This window comes from Anolis carolinensis, chromosome 4, assembly GCF_035594765.1.
Source record: "Anolis carolinensis isolate JA03-04 chromosome 4, rAnoCar3.1.pri, whole genome shotgun sequence".
Taxonomy (NCBI): Eukaryota; Metazoa; Chordata; class Lepidosauria; order Squamata; family Dactyloidae; genus Anolis; species Anolis carolinensis.
This window is the reverse complement of record NC_085844.1, coordinates 5766239-5790064: the sequence shown is the minus strand read 5'-3', so window position 1 is coordinate 5790064 and position 23826 is coordinate 5766239. Positions and strand designations below refer to the sequence as shown.

The 23826-nt window shown below is 41.6% G+C and overlaps 1 protein-coding gene across 1 annotated transcript; it reads right to left on the bottom strand.

Moving 5' to 3' along the window:
• Nucleotides 1-9283: 9283 nt before the first annotated feature.
• LOC100560787 (lymphocyte antigen 6E) lies at nucleotides 9284-14610 on the bottom strand. The gene is made up of 3 exons (XM_003223922.4): nucleotides 14504-14610; nucleotides 10728-10841; nucleotides 9284-9690 (listed from the first exon to the last, which is right to left on the bottom strand). Exons 1-3 carry the CDS (start codon nucleotides 14556-14558, stop codon nucleotides 9482-9484), a joined length of 378 nt encoding a protein of 125 aa, XP_003223970.2. The 5' UTR covers nucleotides 14559-14610; the 3' UTR covers nucleotides 9284-9481.
• Nucleotides 14611-23826: the final 9216 nt, after the last annotated feature.

The window sequence follows — 23826 nt, the reverse complement described above, 5'->3', positions numbered from 1 at the left end:
AAGGGTGCTTCTCCACTGTAGAATGAATGCAGTTTGATACCACTTTAACTGCCATGGCTCAATGCTATAGAATCATGGGAGCTGCAGTTTCACAAGGCCTTTAAGGTTTTCTGCTAAAGAGCACTAATGTGCCACCAAACTACAACTCCCAGGGTCCCATAGCATTGAGCCATAGCAGTTAAAGTGATGCCAAACTGCATTAATTCTACCATGTAGAATGAGCTAATAGGCACTCACTGGCAGGAAAGGTGAAAGACCTGGCAAAACGACAACTCCCAGGATTCCATAGTATTGCATCAGGACATATAAAGTGACATCAAGTGGCATTCTACATTTGTAGATGCTTCCTTTGACAAGGAAAGGAGAGTGTAAACAGATAACAGGAGGAGATAAGAAGAGAGCCCGATAATGAGGATGTGCCCAATTAGCTGGTAGATTTTTTTTAACATTGTTTTTATTGTGCATTTTACAAGCAACTTGTATCTTTCTTAATACAGCCAGTAGTCTTTTTCCCCTTTAGAATAAAAAAAAGTATCTTTTAGATACCACAACCCAAATACCAACATAACGTGTATGAAAAACCAAAGAAGAAGAAGAGAAGATAAGGGGAGAAGAAAAGAAAAGAAAAAAAAAGAAAAAAAAGGAAAAATTAATAGTAGATATATACATATCATTTCTCAGTTGCTATAAGTCTCTGTGACTTCCAGAGCTCTGGAATTGGTCCTCTTTATATTTCGCCATAATCATATAATTTACTTTTATATTTAAGAGAAACGGTTTAACAGCATTTGTTATTAATGTTGTTTTTATTCCTAATATTTCCCCAGGAAGTTTCCTTAGATCAATTCTATGTGAATGTTTATTTTTTCTTTTATTAAGTACTCTTTCATGGGTCTCCAATCCGTGCTGTTTTTGGGATTTCTGTTTTGTGCTATCCTCTGTGTCAATAGGTCCATATTCATCACATCCATTACTTTATTAATCCATTTCTCCATACTAGGCACTTCCTTTGTTTTCCAGACCTGTGCTAGAGTTATTCTTGCTGCTGTGGTTAGAAAAAATATTAGTCTATCTGTATTTCTATCTATCTTTGGGTCAGTAATCCCTAGTAAAAAACATTCTGGCTTGAATTCAAACTTTTTTTGTACAATTTTTATCATTTTTTTATAAATTTCATACCAGAATTTCTTGATTTTCTTGCACTCCCACCACATGTGGAGGAAAGTGCCTGAGTGTTTCCCACACTTCCAGCAATTTCCATTAATATTCCCTTTACTGTATCTGGCTAGCTTATTTGGTGTTAAATACCACATATGGAACATTAGGCTTGCTCAAATAATTCGTTTTCCCCGTTTACCGTTATTGATTCGTTATTTTCGATTGTTTTGAAGCAATATCGAACCTTGGTTGTCCACACGTCTGGATATCGCGGTTTCGAATCGCGAGAGGCCGTTTTTTCTAATTTCTTCGTTTTTTTCGTTAAGAAAAAAGAGCTTTTGCAAAGCACCCAAACTCCTTTCCTTTTGCCCCTCAGCCAATGGGAGGCTCAGCCAATGGGAGGGGGCGAGGGGGAAGGAGGCCGAGGAGGAGGAGGAAGACGGAGGGGGGAAATGGCCGCCGCCGCCGCCGCCTCGCCTCAGCTCAGTGCATTAATTAATTGGGCCTTAATGAGCCCCCTTCCAAGCCAAACCCACCAGAGAAACACCCTCAATGCAAACCTTGCAACGTCCTTCTCTCCTTCTTGGACACAAAGGCAAAGGGAGGAGGCACTTCGGGTTCCCAAGCGACCTGAAAAGAGCCATAGAGAAAGGGAGAGCCAGTGCGCATGCTCCACCCTCCAAGGCACACAAGGGGGGAGTTCGCATGGGAGCCGGAAGTGTTGGGGCCTCCGTCCCTCCCTTGCTTTTCCTCTTTGGTCTCCCTATCTTGAACACAGAACACGCATGAAAAAAAACACACCATAATTTCACAATATATAGTTTAAATAACAAAAGGAAGAGGAAGGAAGAGGCCCGGGATGCGAGGGGGTGTGGGCCAGGCCCGTCCTCGGCTGCTCCCAGGGGCCCAGATTCGCACCCTCCCTCCCCCCAATACAGGTCTCCAGTCCATACCACGCTACATGAACTTGAATGGATACTGTGGTTGTGTTGTGGAAAGCTTTCATGGCCGGGATCACACTGTTGTGGTATGTATTCCGGGCTCTATGGCCATGTGCCAGAAGCATTCTCTCCTGACGTTTCACCCACATCTGTGGCAGACATAGAGGTTTTGACGTCTGTGCGAAGCTAGGCAAGTGGGGTTTATATATCTGTGGAAGGTCCAGGGTGGGAGAAAGAACTCTTGTCTGTGGGAGGCAAGTGTGAATGTTGCAATTGGTCACCTTGATTAGCATTGAATAGCCTTGCAGCTTCAAAGCCTGGCTGCTTCCTACCTGGGGGAATCCTTTGTTGGGAGGTATTAGCTGGCCCTGATTGTTTCCTGTCTGGAATTCCCATTTTCTGGGTGTTTCTGGGAAGGTAATGGCACTCCATGTAGTCATGCCGGCCACATGACCTTGGAGGTGTCTATGGACAACACTGGCTCTTGGGCTTAGAAATGGAGATGAGCACCAACCCCCAGAGTCAGACATGACTGAACTTAACGTCAAGGGATACCTTTACCTTTACCTACACACACACACACACACACACACACACAAGCAGGGACTATATATATATATATATATATATATATATATATATATATATATATACAATATATATCACACACACACCAATTTAACAAAGTTTCAGCCACAAAAACAAAGTTTCTGAAGTAGAACAATGACTTTCACAGTAAAGACAACCCAATTTAACAGGAAATAAGACTTTCAAACCAGGAACAGATTTCTGCAATTATTAAAAAAAGGTTTATTATAAAAGCTATGAAAATTCGCCAAAAATCAGAGGATAAGGGAAACGTTCCAAATTTTGGTGAGCTATCAGTGTTAAATGTGTTCTACCACTGTACCAAGTTTGAAGAAGATCACTCAAAAAATGAGGGTGGGAGAGTCCTGTAAAGTCCTCTCCCTCTGTGCTGTTTTTGGGCCACTGCGCATGCGCGTCCGCCATTAACGAATTAATTTAGAAAATAACGAATTTTCGTTAATTTCGAAAATTTTTGGGGGCCAAATTCGTTATTAGCAACAAAAACGAAAAACTGCCCCCTCTAGTTTTGAAACGAGTTTAGAATCAAATTTTTCATGGATCGATCAAGCCTATGGAACATCTTGTACCAATTTTCTTTAATTTCTGTGGCGTATGCCCACCTCAGTTTTTTCCCCCAAATTTCTTCCCATTGGCTAAGATGAATTGTATGACCTACCGCTCTAGCCCATTTTATCATCACTTCTTTTATTTGTTCTTCCTCGAGAGCCCAAATAAGTAGTTGTTTATAGAGTATTCTTAATAATTTAGTATTTATTTTCAAAATTTTATCCCAAAATTTTTCTGTCGTTTCAAATCCTTTCTCCTTATCTTCTTTATATTCTTCCCTAATCTGCCAATAGTGAAGCCAGCTACTATTTGGGTCTACTTTTCTTATCTCTTCATGTGTTTTTAGCTTTATCTCTTGATTATTGAGTGTTAATAATTGTTTATATGTAAGCCATTGATCAGTTGAGGATTCTCTTCTGTGATTAGCTTCTATAGGTGAGAACCACATTGGAGTTTTGGTGTGGAATCTAAATTTATATTTATCCCATATTCTAATTAGCGGCCCTTATGAAGTGATTTTTGAAGTTTTTTTCTATTTTGATCTTGTCTTTACATAAATAACTATGCCATCCCCTTCTCAACTCTACACCCTCCAATGCTAGGATTCTTTTCTTTTCTAATGTGACCCAGTCTCTCACCCAGGTCAATGCTGCCGCCTCATAATATAGTTCTAGGTCTGGGAGTCCCAGTCCCCCTCTTTTTCTGTCATCTTTTAAGCTTGAAATTTTTATTCGAGCTTTTTTATTTTCCCAAATAAACTTCTTAATATCTTTATCCCATTTTGTAAACATCATTCTAGATCTTAATATTGGTATTGTTTGGAATATATATAGGACTTCTGGAAGAATATTCATCTTCACTACCGCAATTCTACCTAGAAGAGATAGTTTTAAGTTACTCCATCTTTTCATCTTCTCTTTTATCTCTGTCCATTTCTTTTCATAGTTATTTTTAAGTAGTTGAGCGTTACTTGCAGTAATCTCTATTCCGAGGTATTTGACCTTTCTAACTATTTTTATACCGGTAAGTTTTTCTAGTTCATCTTTGTGCTTCCCTGAAATATTTTTAGTTATCATTTTTGTTTTTTCTTTATTGATTTTAAGTCCTGCTACCTCCCCAAATGTTATTAATTCTTTCCACCATCTAGTCCAATGATTAGCCGGATCTTCTATAATACATGCCACATCGTCTGCAAAAGCACAGAGTTTGTAGCTATAATTTTTAATTTTCAGTCCTTTTAATTCATTATTCTTTCTGATTCTTGTTAACAGAATCTCCAAAACTAAAATAAAGATTAGCGGGGAGAGGGGACACCCCTGTCTCGTCCCTTTAGATATGCTGAACTCTTCCGTTTTATTACCATTGATTATAATACTCGTAAATTGGTGCGAATAGATTGCTTGGATAGCATTTAAAAAGTAATAACCAACATCCATTTCCTTTAGGACTTCAATTATGAAGTTCCAGTTGACCCTGTCGAAGGCCTTTTCGGCATCTATAAATAAAAGACCTACTTCCTTTTGAATATTTTTATCATAATATTCAATTATGTTCAGGATTGTTCTAATGTTGTCTTTAATATGTCTTCCTGGTAGGAAGCCCGTTTGTTCTTGGCCTATTTTTTCATTAAGAATTTCTTTCAACCTTGATGCTAAGATGTTAGTAAAAATCTTATAATCGGTATTAAGCAGGGAGATCGGTCTATAATTCTTCACCTTTGTTTTATCAGCTCCTTCTTTTGGTATTACTGTTATATTTGCTGATTTCCATGAATATGGTATTTGCTTCTCTTCCAATGCCCTATTCATTACATTTGTCAGGGGCTCTATTATTTCCTCCAGAAATGTTTTATAGTATAAGGACGTGAATCCATCAGGTCCTGGTGCCTTTCCTAGGGATAAGTTCTTGATGGCTCCTCGTATTTCTTCTCCTGTGATTTTTTTATTCAGTCTTTCCCTTTGTTCTTCAGTAATTTTCTCAATTTTCTGCTTTCCTAAATAATGTGTTATCTTCTCTTCTGGGATCTTTTCGTCAGCGTATAGCTGATGATAATAATTGCTAAACTGTTTTTCTATCTCACTTTGTTTAGAATATGTTTTCCCCTCTTCCTCAATCCTACTTATATATTGTTGTTGTTTCTTTTTCGTCACCTTCCAAGCTAACCATCTGCCTATTTTATTAGCATTCTCAAAATGGTGTTGCTTTATAAATTTAAGTTTGTTTTCTATTTCCTCCAGCTGTGTTGTGTCAAGTTGTTTTTTGAGTACGTTTAAGTGTAGTTCTGCTTTTTTATTCTTAGGATCCTTCTTTAATTTTACCTCTAGTTCTGCTATTCCTTCTTCTATTTTTTTGATTGCACTTTTCCTTTCCTTATCTTTAATAGATTTGTGCTGTATAAAAAGACCTCTCATATAGGCCTTACTGGCATCCCATATTATGTCCACCGATGGCTCTCCTACTGAATTTAAAGTAAAGTATTCCCTCAAAATATTTTTGTATTTATTTTGGTCAATTTCTCCTTTTATAAGTTGATCATTGAGTCTCCATCTAAATGTTGTGGATCTGTAACCCCTATTTTCTAATATTATTTCCAGGGGGGCATGATCTGAAATTAATCTAGGAAGTATTTTTGATTTTATCGCCTTTGTTACTATATCTCTTGTGCCCCAAACCATATCAATTCTCGACCATGATTGATGACGGTCAGAAAAAAAGGTATAATCTTTGACTTTTGGGTGGTAGTGTCTCCAGATATCAATAAGACCATGTTCCTCCTTTAGTATCTTAAAGTTTTTTGGTAAATCGCTCGCTGATAGTGTCTTTACTTTTTTTACTGTTTTAGTTCTGTCCATAGATGTCTCTAAAACCCCATTATAATCACCCATTATTATTAAGTCATCATAGTCTTGTTGTCCAATTTCCCTGTTAAGTTGCGTTACAAATTTTGTTTTTGCCCCGTTTGGGGCGTATATATTACACAGTAGGATCTTCTTGTCACCCCACTCTATAAGTATACCTATCATTCTACCCTCCTGGTCTCTAAATGCCAGTTTTGAGGGGATTTTCTCACTGATATATGAAGCAACTCCTCTTTTTTTCTCTGAGCCTGAGGCATAATAAAGTTTTCCTAATTTTTTCTGTTCCAAGTGTATGACGTGTTTATAAATGATATGTGTTTCCTGCAGAGAAATAATATCATAATGACCCTTTTGCAAATGGTACCATAATCTTTTTATTTTATTTGGGCTGTTTAGCCCATTAACATTGTTTGAATATATTTTAATTTTCTGTGACATTTTCCTCTTCAACTTCTATTGCCCTCTCGACAATCGTATTTGTCTTACTTATATCCGTTTGCTTTACATAGTCCTTGGGAGATATCTCTCTCAGCCTTTTAATCTGTCTACCCCAAGATTTGTCAAAATTTTCCTCTCCCATTGTACCGATGCCTTTTGTAGTATCCTGATGTTTACCATATTTATCTTGGTCTTCTCCTTCCAGTTTAATATATTTATCATAAAATGCTTTTGCTTTGTATTCTGATGTTAACCAGTATTTTATTCCCTCCCAGGTAACCATCAATCCCTCTCTTTTCTCCCATTTAAATCTTACATTTCTTTTCTTTAATTCGTTTGTGAGAAAAAAGTACTTACGTCTCCTTTCTATTATTGACAGAGGGTATTCTTTTAGTATTGCTATTTTATTACCCTTATGATAAGTTGGTGATTTCGCATTTCCTTTTAGAATTTCATCCCTAAGATTTTTTCTATCAAAATATACCAATACATCCCTTGGAGTATTATGTCTTCTAGCATAATTGGTTTGTACTCTATATATCCTGTCGATGTTACCCTCTAACTCCTCTTCTGTCTTTTTAGTTATTTGTGATATTATTTTTCCCTGGTGCAGATAACTCTAAAAGAGATTAAATCCTTAGGGTTGTTGAAAATCCAATTAGCCGGTAGATTTTGAAACATTGTAACCTAGAGCTCCTTTTAAAGCTAAAAATTGTGGCCGGGATGATTTTAATAAAGTAATGTTCTCCCTGATTATTATGGACTGTGAACACTAATAAACATGTGCAAAAATGTATAAACTTTTAGCAATGATGTAATGCAGGCCTGGGCAAACTTCGCCCCTTCAGGTGTTTTGGACTCCAACTCCCACAATTCCTAACAGCCGGTAGGCTGTTAGGAATTGTGGGAGTTGGAGTCCAAAACACCTGGAGGGCCAAAGTTTGCCCATGCCTTCATAGGTTGAGACTAGAAAAATTCCTCATTCCAACTTCTTTCTTTAACCTGATGCTGAAGGTTTCTAGTTGTTCCTCACACAGTTCAGTCATTGAAGGTGTAGAATTAATGGAATTACAGATTCATGTGATAAAGTCCATAGTCTTAAGAGGAGACTAGTCTGTTAGTAGACTGCATCTACTTCATGAATGGAGTCTGTTAGCAGTTCATTGAATAGTGTAGCTGTAGGTCAGTGGTTCCCAACCTGTGGACCGTGGACCACCAATGGTCCCTAAGAACTAAAATATTGGCCACTGCCTCACTTTTGCTACACCATTGTAACTAGAATGACTGGTCCCGCAGAACCCTCTTATAGTGCCAAGGCAACAAGGATGTAGGGAGTGGAGAGGCTGGCTACCCACAAAAGACACAACAAGCCTCCTGACTGCTGCTTCTCCTCCTCCTCCTTCCTCTCCCTGAGTGGAGCAGTTCCATGTGGTGCCTGGAAGCAGGGGCGCCTTGTTGCCTTCATTTTTAGGCTGTTCCTGGAATTATTTGGAGTGCTGATTCAGAAAATTGCATTAGATAAACCACATCAGCTCTAGATTATTAAATATGTTTTTCTATGGGCGAGCTGATGGTGACTACTGGATGGCAAATGTTCTGTATCAGAAACTAGAGCTGATGTGGTCAATCCAATTTTCTGAATCAGCACCCCAAATAGCCAAACCGAATCTAAAGTCGACCAAAAACTGATCCTTAATGTGTTTGGTACTAATGTTGGAGAGTGGTCCCTGGCCAAAGTGGTCCCTGGTGAAAGTGGTCCCTGGTCAAAGTGGCCTCTGGTCAAAGTGGTTCCTGGTCAAAGTGGTTCCTGGACAAGTGATCCCGGGTCAAAGTAGTTCCTGAACAAGTGGTCTCTGGTCAAAGTGGTTTCTGGTCAAAGTGGCCTCTGGTCAAAATGGTCTCTGGTCAAAGTGGTCCCTGGTCAAAGGGACCACTGGTCAAACTAAATTCTGCCACCTCCGTCATCAACCCTTCCCCCATCCCACAGCTGCGCAGCATCGCCAAAACGGTGTGTTGCCAGCCACGGCCCCATTGTTGGAAACAAGTGGTTGACGACGGAGGCGGCAGAATTTAGTGGGGAAGGAGTTTCCAAGCTCATTTATCGCTATAAGTGCCCAGATTTGAATGGCGACTACGTGAGATGTGGTATTTGGGTCTGGCTTTCAACTCCAAATGGTAAATGTTTTCTCCTATACTTTTTTCATTTTTAATTCCAAAACATAATGTACTTTCTGGATAACCCTCGTATCAAATCCTTATAAAACCACAGGATGGCAGCAATGGAGCGACTAAAGTCTATGACAGTCATACTTGGTCATCTAGTGCAGTTCTGATTAAAAATTCAACTGCATTGGAGTAAGGATGGTCCATTTTTGGCTACAATCTAAATCTGGTGAAAAAACAAAACTTTGGAAAGCAAGGCACCATAAGGTGAGGAAAGCCTGCATTTTTCTGGGCAACACAATGAGTGTCACATTGTTTTCTGTTGCTCCGGAGATTACAAAACAATGGATGCAAATAACAGGAAAAGAGATTCCTTTCAAAAGAGCTTCCTGACAGTAAGAGTTATTTGACATTGGAATATACTGTCTCGGAGTATGATGAAGTTTCCTTCTCCGGTGGTTTTGAAGCAGAAGGGCTTTGATTGTGTCTTCTTGCATGGCAGGATGGGGTTGGTCTGCATGGATCTCTTCCAATTTTACCATTCTCTGACCAAGAAAGGACTCTGCAAAATGTTTTCTCCCAGACGTTTGTTTATTGAACAAAGGTATTTTTACACGGGAAAGCCTTTGATGGCAGCACATTACAGAAAAGCAATTCATTCCCTATCGTACACAGAACAAGACTCGGTTAAGCCAGGTTTTGTAAGTTGGGGTCTCTCATGGTCTTCCATAGATGCACAGCCAAAGATGGTCTTCTTTCTTTGCTCCATCAGAAACCTGTCCGCAGGATGCAGAAGAAGCTGGCCAAAGCGGCCGTGGCCATGAGGGCGTAGCTGGTTTTCACGCTGCTGGGTCCACCGCTGTTGCAATAGTCCGTCTTGCAGCAGGCAGATTTAAATCCTGTCTTGGCCCCCTTGATTTCAGTGTAGACTGTGGGGCACACTGCAGAGCACCATTTGCTGATGAAAGTGTCCTTGCCTGAAAAACAGAAAAACAGGAAGGAGGGTGGTTGCATGTGACACTGGTGATTTGGTGACTTCAACATCGGCTGGAATCCAAGCCCTCCCGACAGATGGTCATCCATGACAGGGGGTTTTTTTATAATTGTATCCACAACACACTGATTTATTGGTGAGACAGGTCCTCTCACCTTCTTCTCTCCAGTCAGACCGCTTAAGCATCCAGCGAAAGCAGCACCGACAAACGACACCTCAGTCGTAATTCTGCTGATCCCAGCGGTTCTAAGGCTTTATTTATTTACAAGTATATACAGTTACAATAACAAACACCAGTGCTCTCCGGACTCATGATTCCCCGCAAGGGTAAAGCATGTCCTCTCTCTTCGCCATCTGCTATCAGCACACACTGGCAACACCCAACATTCCACTGTCCATGTCCACGCTGTTGAAACCAGAAGACTTGACCTATTGGCCCTGCAGGCAGTCAATCAGGGCTGGCTGGTAATTAACTCGTGTGCTGCTGGAAAGCTTGCTGGAACACACAGATGCAAAATCCAACAGCAACACTTGATTTAACATTTCACACCACCAACAACATACACCAACAATCCATGCTCTGCTGAAAAACTTCCAGAAAAGAAGATTCCACAAGACTCCCAGGTAGCAAATAACAGAATAGGCTAATTTCACCTGCCTATATTCCCTGCCAATTGGAAAAAGTGCAATGGAGGGCATTGCATTGCTCAGATACAGGGTTCCACACAGGGTAACCTCTGTTATTTTAAAAAGTATCCATATAACTCATAACCTGCATTGGGAGAGGTCCAATTCTGCCATGATGGAACTACAGTGCAGTTAAAATGCACATTTCAGCTTTAACTTTGTCAGATTTGATTAATATGGTCTCTCCAGGAATCTCCAAGTCCTCCACTGCAACCCTATGGATAACCTCCGATGTATTTGATTATTTCTGGATATGATTAGATTGACCCCCAGTTCCTTTCGCTGTTCCTTTTTGGGTTCTCTTTCCAACAGCAGTGGTTCTCGGTCACTTACCAGGAGACTCGCTGTACAAGGATACGCAGTACTGGTCCATATCGGAGCACCGGTGTTGTGTACAGTTCTGATGAAATTTTACATTTTCACATCTGTAACACGACAACGACAAAGCTGTAAAAAAAGAAGATGGAGTTAAGGAATAATAGAGATGGAAGAGACCCCAAGGGCCATCCAGTCCCTGCCATGCAAATCAAAGCTCCCCCAACAGATGGCCATCTAGCTTCTGCCTAAAATCCTCCATAGAAGGAAACCCCATTGGATTCTCAGGCAACAGAATACTACTTTGTCAAACAGCTCTTACCATTAGAAAGAGGAGGATGAAGATGAAGAAGAAGAAGAAGAAGAAGAAGAAGAAGGAGAAGGAGAAGGAGAAGAAGGAGAGGGGAAGAAATTAGAAAATGGAAGAGGAGGAGGAGAGGAAGAGAAGGTGGAAGAGGACAAGAAGGAAGAGAATAAGGAAATAGAAGAGGGAAAGGAGAGGGAAAGAAGCAGAGGGGGAAAGGATAAAATAGGAAAAATAACCTAAGGATAGTTTATTAATGTTTCCTCCACAGCAAAGGCCAACCAACAATGACATCGGAGAAAATCCCCGACCAACCAAGGATCTGTCAAAATGTAACAAATATGCTCTGTATCCATAATTTCTGTATGTCAGTTCTTAGAGTGCCTTCTCCACTGACATCCTCTCTGGCCATTGAGAATAAACCTCTGATTTTGCCTTCCACCCGTCTGTGTCTCATTCGGACTTCTGGGAAGCTAGGCATGCCAGGACCCCAAACCTGCAGTTCTTCTGAAAGCTAAAATCCCAAAAGTGAGGCATCGTAAACTTCCCAGTTAGTGAGCTCAGCATGTTTAACTGGAGAAGGTTAAGAGAGACATGATGGTCATGTTTGAATATTTAAAAGGATGTCATACTGAGGAGGGAGCAAGCTTGCTTTTTTGCTGCTCTAGAGACCAAGACACAGTGTACTCAAACTCAAGTAAAAGAGATCCCATCAATAGGTGAACAAAAACTCCTGATGGTAAGAATTGTTCAACGGTGGAATATGCTGTAGGGAATCCAATGGAGCTCCTTCTCTGGAGGTATTAACAAAGGCTGGATGGCCATCTGTCAGGAGACTTGAATTGTGTCTTCCTGCCTGCTGGAATGGAACAACTTTGAGGATCTTTTCTGAATCTATGATTCTATGTCTTGCAAGTTGCAGCAAATAGCTAATTTTATAACCCTTTCTTGCATGCACAGAATTGGAAAATTTGCAGCTTGACTTATGAATACTGTAGTAGACTCAAGGCTAAGACCTGAGGTCTGGCAACCTGTATTGAATGCACATGATAGATAGATAAAAATACGAGGGTTGAATGAAAAGTAATGCCTCCACCTTCGTAACTCCTCAACGGATGGCAGTCCTGGTCTGCGGCAGGTCTTGGCTTGTTCAGGAGACTCTCCTCTACAGTTCCATTTGGTGGGAAGCCTTAGCATTGAACGGTTGTTAAAGTGCAAAGTATGGAACCCTGTGCAGACGGTCCATCAATGCAACTTAAGCAACGTGCAGTCACTGAATTCTTGACAGCCGAAAGTGTCACCCCAAAGGAGATTCCTCAGAGAATACAAGCTGTTTATGGTGATTGTGTTGATGCGAGTCCTGTGCGTTGTTGGGTGAGAAAGTTTAAAGATGTTGAGGTGGGAACATCTGACTTGCATGACAAACAAAGAGTTGGACGTCCAATGACAGCAACCGCCGAGTTTCACGAGCAAAAGGCGGACAGATTGATTCAGGATGATCGTCGTATCACTCAGAGAGAAATTTCAAGCATAATCGGCATTTCACAAGAATGTGTGGGTCACATGATTGCTTTGCTTGGCTATCGGAAGATCTGTGCATGATGGGTACCCAGGATGCTGACGCCTGAAATGAAAGCACACAGACTTGAAATTTGCCAGGAACTCCTCTCGCGTTACAAGAATGAAGGTGACGCCTTTCTCTTTTGGGGTGACTCCTTCTGCTGTCAAGAATTCAATGACTGCACATTGCTTAAGTAGCATTGACCAACCTTCTGCGCAGGGTTCCATACTTCGCACTTTAACAACACAACCATTCAATGCTAAGGCTTCCCACCAAATGGAACTGTAGAGGAGAGTCTCCTGAACAAACCAGAACCTGCCGCAGACCAGGACTGACATCTGTTGAGAAGTTACCAAGGTGGAGGCATTACTTTTCATTCAGTCCTCATATATTGCACAACTATTGATATTGTTGCAGCCCAAAAAGCTCTCCCTTGTCTACCCATCAGATCTCTCCTTCCACTTCCAAAGCAGGTTTCATATAAGACCCTCTCTTCTGTACAGAGCGCCTCCCTTGTTATTCAGACAAGATTGTTGGGCAAGATGGAGATGATGAGGACTGGAATTTCAAAAATGCGGCGGATGCTTTCCCTTCAACAGGAGAAGGTTTGCCCAAACCTCTCAGCTTTTGGGGAGTGAAAGAAGACTGAGTTGCCAACTCACTGGGTGTGGCTGGATTGAGCAAAGCGCTGAAGCTTGGCATTTGCATTCATAAAACAAGTCCCCAAAATGCAGATTGCTTGGAGAGAGGAGAGGCAAGGAAGCAGGCCAGCTTACAAGACAAACCCTTTGGATTTTATAGCCAAAACTCTGACTTCATCTGCAGCAGGAGAACTTCCCCTGGGATTTGTTCCATCCTGAGTTTCACAAAGCCTTTGGGAACATCTCATTGCAGGTAGTAGAAAAAACCATAAATGAGGAGCAATTCCCTGCTGGTCTGGCTTATTTCAAGGGTGACACTGCTGGAAGGGATTTGTCTTTCTTGTGGTCTAAAGCCACTCAGTAGCTTTGGAAAGATTACTTTTTTGTGGTTGGATGACAACTCCCAGAATTCTGTTGATCCACATCACTGGCAGGAGTTGATGGAAGCAGAAGGAAGTGGGCATTGTGGAAACAGGTTGTTTGAAACAGTCTGGTTTACATTCTGTAACATTGGTGGAAATTGTGATTGCAGTGGTAGCCAAAGGCATAAGTAGCAGAACCTTTGAGGATGCCAGCCACAGATGCAGATGAAACGTCAGGAGAAAATGCTACTGGGAAATTGCCATAAAGCCCGAAAAACTCACAGCAATGCACCAATCATAGTGACAGTTCTCCAACTGGAGTCCATCCTTAGTTTGCTCCCAATCTTCTTCCTTTTGACCTCTGATTGTTGGAAATTGAACTGGTGGTGGGATGGATGGTTCCCCAACAATAAAGTCGCCCCAGGGATGGTGCCCCAACACTAAAGCCTGCCTAAGTTGATGCGACATTTTCACAAAAAAGGGTTGATCATGGGCTGTATCCACTAGACATGTCCAAAAAATCGTTTTGAATCGTATATCGGAATTACTAAACCACTTTGGTGCTCTGCCCAACTCTGACAGGAGATGCTACACTTCTTGCATCAGATGTGGATTGAAGATCCTCACAAACTGTGCCAAAATCAGTCCTTAAATGTGCTGTTGTTTTGCTGTTTTTCTTACCATAGACCAGCAGAGCTTCTGCCGCCCCTTTGCTAAATTTCAAGATTTCCTAAATAGACCAGACAAAAGAGCATAGAATATGCAAGAGTTTCAAAACCAGTTTCCAGCAGCTGCTCTCTCTGCTGCAGCACCTCCAGTATAAAAGTTACTCCACATATCAACAATCATCCTAAAATGCTTCCCACCTTTGTTCACATCCAAACACCATTCTGCTTTGTCAAGAAACCCTTCCCATTCCCACTCACCTCTCTCCACACAGAGGGTTGCCGCCACCAAGAGCACGACAGCCAAGCTCTTCATCTTGGAGAGATGTCTTCCAACTTGTAAAACGCAGGCTGCTACACTTATATTAAATACCTCATGGGTAATAACTTACTCATCATAAATGTCTGAGTCTTGAGGGTGGTGCCAGGAGGGAGGAGTGCACGGTTGCCCAAAGGATACATTCTACACATCAGGTTTTGCATGGTTTTCATTGGTTTTCCATTGGCAATCAATCATGGGCATGCGCACCATGGCTGTGGATTTCATAGAATCACAGAGTTGGAAGAGTTCACAGGGTCCAGCCAGTCCAACCCCTTTTTGTCATAGAGGAAGACACAATCCAAGCCCTCCTGACAGATGGCCATCAAGCCGCTGCTTAAAAACTTCCAGAATAGGAGATTCTATTGGACTCCCAGGCAGCAGTGAATTCCACCGTTGATTAGCTCTCACAGTCAGGAAGTTATTCCTAATGTTTCCTTTCCTGTAATTTTTTAATTTGAATATATCTGGAACAACAGAAAACAAGCTTGCCTCCTACCTCAATATGACCTTTTAATATTTAAACATGGCTATCCATTGCTCAGGGGAATTAAACTATTGGTGGCTGGTGGTTTCCACCTCAGAGGAACATCAAATCCAAGTTTCAACTTGAAAGTAGCTCTCCAAGAAACTGAGGTCTGTTGCCAATCTATGGGTGATCTCCAGATGGACATGGACAAGCTAGAATGTGTCCAGAGAAGGATGACCAAGATGATCAAGGGTCTGGGAACCAAGCCCTATGAGAAATGATTCCATATTAATGGGTTTGAAGAAATAACATGATAGCCATCTTTAAATAGCTAAAGGGACAAACTTGTTTTCTGGTGTTCTGGAGACCAGGACACAAGGAATACAAATTACAAGGAAAGACATTCCACCAAAACATTAGAAAGAGCTTGGAGAATGGTGGATGCCCATCTTTGGAGTTCTTCAAACAGAAGTCGGGTGGACATCTTTCTGGAATGCTTTGGCTGTCTATTCTTCGATGAACTAGATGATCCCTCTGGACCTTCCAATTTTAAGATTCTATCATCACTTTTTAAATTCTGGACTAAAAAGAGGAGTTGATTGCCCATCTTGTTGACAAGAATGCCATCAGGTGGCTTTGACTATATGACCTCCAAGATCTCTTCTGGCTCTCAAATTCTATGTGATTCTGATGAACGCTGTAAAATCCAATGAATTGAGACCAGTTCAAAGAAAGCATAAATAACAATGCTCCATTGCAAAAGCAGAAGGTCTTGCCCATGTTTGCGTGGTGCCTTCAGACAGAAGCAACAGTTTATATGAGGTACTCCCTTGCAGATCTGAGGCCAACGAATTGGTTCCCTTGTAATCAGACTGGTTCCATCGCACCCACATTTTTCTTCCCAGCCTCTGCCCTCTAAGACAACTCTGAGACAACCCCATTTGGCAATGCAGGATTTTTCAGAGGCAACGCTGATGGAATCATTCCAGGAGTTGAGTGTGACGTCTGTAGATAGTCAATGTTTTGCAGGCATATAACAGGGTTGGGTGGACAATAGCTTTATAAGCAAGCACCTTGGTATCCTTACAGATGTCCTGATCCTCAAACACTCTCTGCCTCATTCGGAAGAATGCTGCACTCGCTGTTTCTGAGACTCCATGTGAAAGTAGAGATGTTTTGAAATCCAACAGCCAGGGAGTCAAGCCAGTCACTTCAAGGATACCGTCCATCCATCTCTCCCTTGGTCGGCCTCTCTTCCTTTTTCCTTCCATTTCCCCAGCATCATGATCTTTTCCAAGCTTTCCTGTCTTCTCATGATGTGGCAAAGTCCTTCATCTTTGCCTCTCATATCCTTCCCTCTAATGAGCAGCCGGGCATTATTTCCTGGAGGATGGACTGGTTGGATCTTCTTGCGGTCCAAGGCACTCAGGATTTTCCTCCAGCACCACAGTTCCAAAGCGTCTATCTTCCTTCGCTCAGCCTTCCTTATGGTCCAGCTCTCGCATCCATAGGTTACTATGGGGAATAGCATTGCTTTGACTCTGCGGACCTTCGTTGCCAGTGTGATGTCTCTGCTCTTCACTATTTTATCATTGAGGTTGGTCATTGCTCTCCTCCCAAGAAGTGAACATCTTCTGATTTCCTGGCTGCAGCCTGCAGTGATCTTCACGTCTAGAAATACAAAGTCTGTCACTGCTTCCATGTTTTCTCCCTCTGTTTGCCAGTTATCAATCAGTCTGGTTGCTATCATCTTGGTTTTCTTGATGTTTAATTGCAACCCAGCTTTTGCACTTTCTTCTTTCTCCTTGGTGATAAGGCTCCTCAGCTCCTCCTCACTTTCAGCCACCAGAGTGGTATCATCTGCATATCTAAGGTTGTTCATGTTTCTTCCCTGCTGTGACTATCCAACCTGTAAGTAATTTGTAAATAAGCTGTAACAATAATAAACAGTGAGCCACCAAGGGGATTCTTGGCTGGGAGATAGTGGTCCAGTGTGTTGTTGATTCAGACCAAGGACAGAGGCAGAGATAAAAGAGCAGCAGAGCAGCCCAATGGAGGCATACATGTTACAAATGGTTGCTTGCAACTGCAGATAAGAGGGGAACCTTAGTCCTACCATTTTCGGGGACTCCTCACAGAGCCATGGCTATTTTTTAAATTAATTTAATAATTAGAAATACCGAAATTTGAAAATATCATCACTTTGTAATCTTGGATTTTGAAATTGAGTTACTGATAGCTTTTTTTAAGTTTCAGACTTCCATGATTGAGAGTAATGAAATTGGGAGACAAGGAAAGGAGCACAGAGAAGGGGGGGTCAGCCTCAAGAATGGTGCCTCCTGTCTCCTCGTGAGTAAGGAGATTGGGAGGGAGAGTAGAGGAGAGAAATGGTGTCTACCTTAAGAACAATGCATCAGGTCTCCCCTAGAGTAACGGGATTGGAAGGGAAAGCCACATATCCCAGAAGTGATGTCTATGTTAAGAACGGTGCCTCGGGCCTCCTGGTTGAGGCAGGAGGAAGCAATCCCGTGTGATGGGGGTAAGTAAATTCTTCATCTTCTTTAAAAATGGAAATCCATGCAAAGAAGACAATTATACACACAAGAAGATAATGTTCCCTACTTTCCCCCATTTTCATCTGATGAAGTCCTAAACCTGAACACTGTCAATGCAAGCCAGAGCTGCTTTGGCTCTTCTGGCCAATGCACCACACTCTTGGCTCATGTTTAACTTGTTGTTTAACTCTACCCTGAAGTCACTTTTGCACCCAGCACCACACAGAAGTCCAATAGTATTAGCTAAATAGCTTATTGAAGAAAGCAGTTATAAAAAGGTAAAAAGCAATGTAAAAGTCAATGTGCAAAAAGCAATAGGAAAAATGTGTTGTCAAAGGCTTTCATGGCCGGAATCACCGGGTTGTTGTGTGTTTTCCAGGCTGTATGGCCATGTTCCAGAAGTATTCTCTCCTGACGTTTTGCCCACATCTTTGGCAGGCATCCTCAGATGTTGTGAGGTAGAAAAAAGCTTTCAAAAAGCATTATTTCAAATATCAAAGTTATGTCCAAAAGTGACAGGGTTCAAAACATGAGCACAAGACTTCCAAAGATCATAGACATAAACTTGAACGTGGTATGGGAACAAGACCCAAGGTGTACATGATAACACAGTGTGGCCTGCTCTGACCCTTTAAGTAAAGACTTTAATGTAACGTCCACAGGCCATGAAGCCATGCCTTTGACATCTAGCCTGTTTCAAGGATTTCTCATGAAGTCTCGGTGAACTCCATAATCTGACTCCCTCCTCTCAAAGATCTAGTCTCATGCTCCTATTGACCACAGTGTTTTCCCAGGGGAAAGATCTTTCCCTTCCAGTTCCTTACCTTCAGTTGCTAAGGAACGACTAGGAGAAAGATCATCCTTATCTTCCGTGAGGTTGGAATCCCAAATCCCCTCTCCAACTCCATCTCCTCCCTGCTCTAAAGCAATTTCTTCCTGATCAGACACAGACCCATCCTTCCAAACAGAATCATGATCCAAAATCCCCTCATTTCCCACACTGGAAAGCCCATAATTCCTCTCAACCTCTGACTGAACAATCCCCTCATCTTCAGCCTCTGGCTGAACCACAACACTTGTGATCTACTAAGAACATGGAACCAATGTGGTATGGTGGTTCAACCAGTGGACGATGAAAAACAGGATTCAACTTCCCACTTAACATGGAAACCCCTGGGTAATATCACAGGAGTCATATATCCTCAGCCTCAAAAATCCCATAATATGGTTTCCTTAGAGTGAGCATAAGCCAGGAACAACATGAAGGCACACAACATCATCAACAACAAAACAAAGACCCCTTTCACATGCTTTCTAGCCCTGTGTTACCTATCTTATATCATTGCAAGGTAAATGCCATAAATTACACTAAAAGTTACATTGGAGTGGAGCAGTACTTTGCATGCTTGTTTTATGTGTTCTTGTTTTAAATGTATTGATACTGTATTTTATGATGTACCAGGATTCGTCCCCATGTGAGTCACCCCAAGTCTCTCCGGGGAGATGGGGCGGGATACAAAAATAAAGTTGTTGTTGTTGTTGTTGTTGTTGTTGTTGTTGTTGTTGTTGTTGTTATGACACAGCAAACAAGATAGATATTGCTGGATTTCGTATCACAAAATCACAAGTCGAACACTTCCCAAGTGTCTAGGACTGTGTGATGTATTTTCGGATGATGCGTGCAGATCCCAGTAGGGTGGCCTTTTGCAGTTGGCAGATCGTAATTTTGTCAATGTCTACTGTTTCCAAATGTCGGCTGAGATCTTTTGGCACGGCACCCAATGTGCCGATCACCACCGGGACCACCTGCACTAGTTTCTGCCAGAGTCTTTGAAGTTCAATCTTGAGGTCCTGATAGCGGCTGAGTTTTTCCTGTTGTTTTTCGTCAATGCGACTGTCACTTGGGATGGCGACATCAATAATCCAAAACTTGTTCTTTTCCACAACTGTGATGTCTGGTGTGTTGTGTTCCAGAACTTTGTCAGTCTGGATTCGGAAGTCCCACAGTATCTTTGCGTGTTCATTTTCCAATACTTTTGCAGGTTTGTGATCCCACCAGTTCTTTACTGCTGGGAGGTGGTACTTGAGGTATAAGTTCCAATGAATCATTTGGGCCACATAGTTGTGCCTCTGTTTGTAGTCTGTCTGTGCGATTTTCTTACAGCAGCTGAGGATATGATCCATGGTTTCGTCAGCTTCCTTGCAAAGTCTGCATTTTGGGTCATCAGATGATGATGATGATGATGATGATGATGATTATTATTATTATTATTTAAATGTGCATGGTGCCCCATTCGGTTTAGGGCTCAGAGGCGGTCCAACCATAAGGCGAAATAGGCACTTGCCTGTGGCGCCATCGTCCCAGGGGTGCCATCGTCCTGAGAGGAGGGCACCACTCTCCACCTCCTTCTCTTTTGGGCCTTCCGACGGCCATGCTGGGCCTCCTGGTGCCCGTGCTGGGCTTTCCGGCTGGCGCAGACCCACCTTCGCACCACGGGAGCCCGCCTTTGGGGCCTTCAGAGATTGTGAGGTCTGTGGGAACTTGGAAGCTAGGTATGTGGGGTTTATATATCTGTAGAAGGTCCAGGGTGGGAGAAAGAACTTTTCTTTGAAGCAGGTGTGAATGTTGTAATTAATTACCTTGATTAGCATTTAATGGCCCTGTGGCTTCAAGGCCTGGCTTCTTCTTGCCTAGGAGAATCTTTTTTTGGGAGGAGTTAGCTGTCCCTGATTGTTTACTGTCTGGATTTCTTCTGTTTTCAGAGTGTTGTTCTTTATTTATTGTCCTGATTTTAGAGGGTTTTTTTAAATACTGAGGGCTATCTGGGTTATCTAAGTCCACACTGCCCTATATCCCTGTTCAATGTTTAGTGCTAAATTAGCAAATATAGTAATTCCAACATAACATTACCATGTATTGAACTGCTTTTTTCTATTGATTTGTTGTAAAACATGATGTTTTGGTTCTTAATTTGTAAAATCATAATGTAATTTGATGTTTAATAGGCTTTTCCTTTATCTTTCTTTATTATCCAACATTTTCGCTTATCCAACGCTTTTATTTTTCAGTGATTGGTTTTGGGGGGGGGGGGCGCCAAAATTCTGTTCGCCTACACTTGAAAAATACCTAGGGCCGGCTCTGTTAGGGCTGCCCCTCTTTCCCCAGCATTCAGCCACAGGAATATCCAAATCTTAAAAACAAAGACACACTTATTCCGTTCCCAGGGAAAGCACCCTTCTTGCCGCACCCAATGCATTCCAGGAGTTGGCGCACATACAAACCACAAGATCCCATGCGCATTGCTTTGTTTTGATTTCAGCTGTGACAAAATACTACCAAATTTTATTGGTGCCATTCCAGATTTCAAAGATTTCTTCATCCCCTTAAGGAAGGGTTGTTAAATATTTCCTCCCTTGTTCTTGCTGCTGTTTTCCTTCAATTCGTTTCTGATTTATGGGATGTATATCTACTACACTGTGGAATGAATGCAGTTCAAAACCAATGCTATAGAGCAGGGGTCCCCAAACTAAGGCCTGGGGGCCGGATGCGGCACTCCAAGGTCATTTACCTGGCCCCGCCTTCAGTTTTATAATATAATATTTTTATATCAGTTTTAATAATATAATATATTGTATATACATATAATATTGATAATAATCTTATGTTATACAATATAATACTAATAGTAATACCATATAATAATATTAATGATATGGTATATATTACATATTATATAATAGTATAGTGGTATAGTTCAAGATAGTAATATATAATGCTAATATTGTGTTATGCTAATAATATAATATATTGTATGTACATATAGCTGCTCTGAGTCCCCTTCGGGGTGAGAAGGGTGGGATATAAACGTAGTAAATAAATGCAGTAAATAAATAATTAATTTTAGACTTAGGCTCAGCCAAAGTCTGACATGACTTGAAGGCACACAACAACAACAACAACAACAACAATCCTAATTAACTTGACTATCTCATTGGCCAGTAGCAGGCCCACACTTTCCATTGAAATCCTAGTAGGTTTATGTTGGTTAAAATTGTTTTCATTTTTAAATATTGTATTCTTTCGTTGTTATTGTTGTTGTTGTTGTTACACTACAAATAAGACATGTGCAGTATGCTTAGGAATTTGTTTGTATTTTTTTTTTCAAATGATAATCCGGCCCCTCAACAGTCTGAAGGATTGTGGACTGGCCCTCTGCTTAAAAAGTTTGGGGACCCCTGCTATAGAGTCATGGGAAAGAGGACCTTGTAGTTTTACGAAGTCTTCTCTGCCAAATAGTGCTGGTGCCCAATTAAAGTACAACTCCCAGGACTCCATAATATAGAGACATGGCAATAAAAGTGGTGTCAAACTGTATTAATTGTACAGTGTAGATACACCCATGATGATCCCCAAAGTCCTTGTCAAGATAACCAGAGGAGAGTTGCCTATGCCTTACTGTAAGTGTGAGTGTGAGTGTGACTGACCCAAGGGTTTCCATGGCTGAATGGGGATTTGAACCCTCGTCTCTCAGTGTTGTACTAGGAACCCCCGGTGGCGCAGTGGGTTAAAGCCTTGTGACTTGAAGGTTGAGTTTCTGACCTGAAGGTCCAACCCAGGGAGAATGCAGATGAGCTCCCTCTATCAGCTCCAGCTCCAAGCGGGGACATGAGAGATGCCTCCCACAAGGATGGTGGAAACATCAAAACATCTGGGCAATGTCCCCTGGGCAACGTCCTTGCAGACGGCCAATTCTCTCACACCAGAAGCAATTTGAAGTTTCTCAAGTCACTCCTAACACCAAAAAAAAGTGTTGTTGTCTGGAGGCTCAAACCAACTTCTGTTTCAGATGCAATCCCTTCTCTTTCCAGCTTCATAATTCATTCCGAATGCAGCCTTGCGTTTCTCCATGAGATCGATTCTTCCCGCAATAACAAATATATCTTTTCATCAGGTGTGCTGGGAAAGGTTGTGGCTTGCCCTGGCTAATCTTCTGTATCTCTTTTAAAAAGGAGAATCAATGAGGTGTTACGGGATGAGGAAAAGGACTGTCTTCCAGATGTTGATGAATTAAAGATTCTTTCAGTTTGGCTGAGGATGGTGAGAGCTACAATCCAATGATCTCTTAATGGTATTTCTCAAACTTTGTCACTCTCTACCTGTTGACTTATGGTGATGCCATTTTTTTTAATGTCAGAAGCGACTTGAGAACATACTGCAAGTCGCTTCTGGTGTGAGGTAATTGGCCATCTACAGAGACGTTGCTCAGGGGATGCCCAGATATGTTATCATCCTGTGGGAGGCTTCTCTTATGCCCCTGCAAGCTAAAGCTGACAGATGGGAGCTCACCCCATCTCGCAAATTCAAACTGGCAACCTTCAGGTCAGCAGTTCAGCCAGCACAAGGGTTTAACCCATTGCGCCACCACAGCATCCATGGTGACCTCATGAATTTCATGGTTTTCTTAGGCAAGAAATACTTAGAGGTGGCTTTGTCAGGTCTTTTCGTCTGAAATTTGGCCTGCAGTCCTACAACCCATTGATAGTCTCCCATTCAAGGACTGACCAGGTCTAACCCTGCTTAGCTTTCAAGATCTGATACTCAATGCTATGGAACCTTGGAAGCTGTAGTTTGGCACAGCAGGCTAAATACTTTGAAAAACTCCAGACTCCAGGATTTCATAGTATCTAGCCACGTGATGTCAAACTACATTAATTCTGCAGTGTAGACACATCCTTTGTCAACTAAAATCAGACTGCAATGCCAACACCTTCCTTTTCCTCTAACTTTATGTGGATTGACATTTTCATACTCAAAGCGTACTCACCAAGCACCCAAAATCTGCATAAAGACGCAATTTTGAATATGATTTTTTTGTGGCATAACAGAAGTGAGGAAAGAGCTCGGGGATGGACTGTTGCTGTTAATAAAGGAAATAAATAAAAGGAAATGTTTTTCAGATGATCTCCCACAGGAGAACAATGGAAGAGGATAGCATCATCTGATAAGCCCCAATTGGAAGAAGCACCATTAGATGCAATTGCGATGCACCTCCCTGGTGTGATAAAGCCCTTAATCCTCAATCTTCTACATCCTCTTAGTCACCACCTGCGACTCATACCAACTCTCTTAATGAAACTTCCCCAGACCAATTAATAAGTTGTTGTCATTAACCAGCCTTATGCAAATCTTCACAAATGATCCACCCATCCGCATTCAACTCCGATGTCCATTTTCTCCATC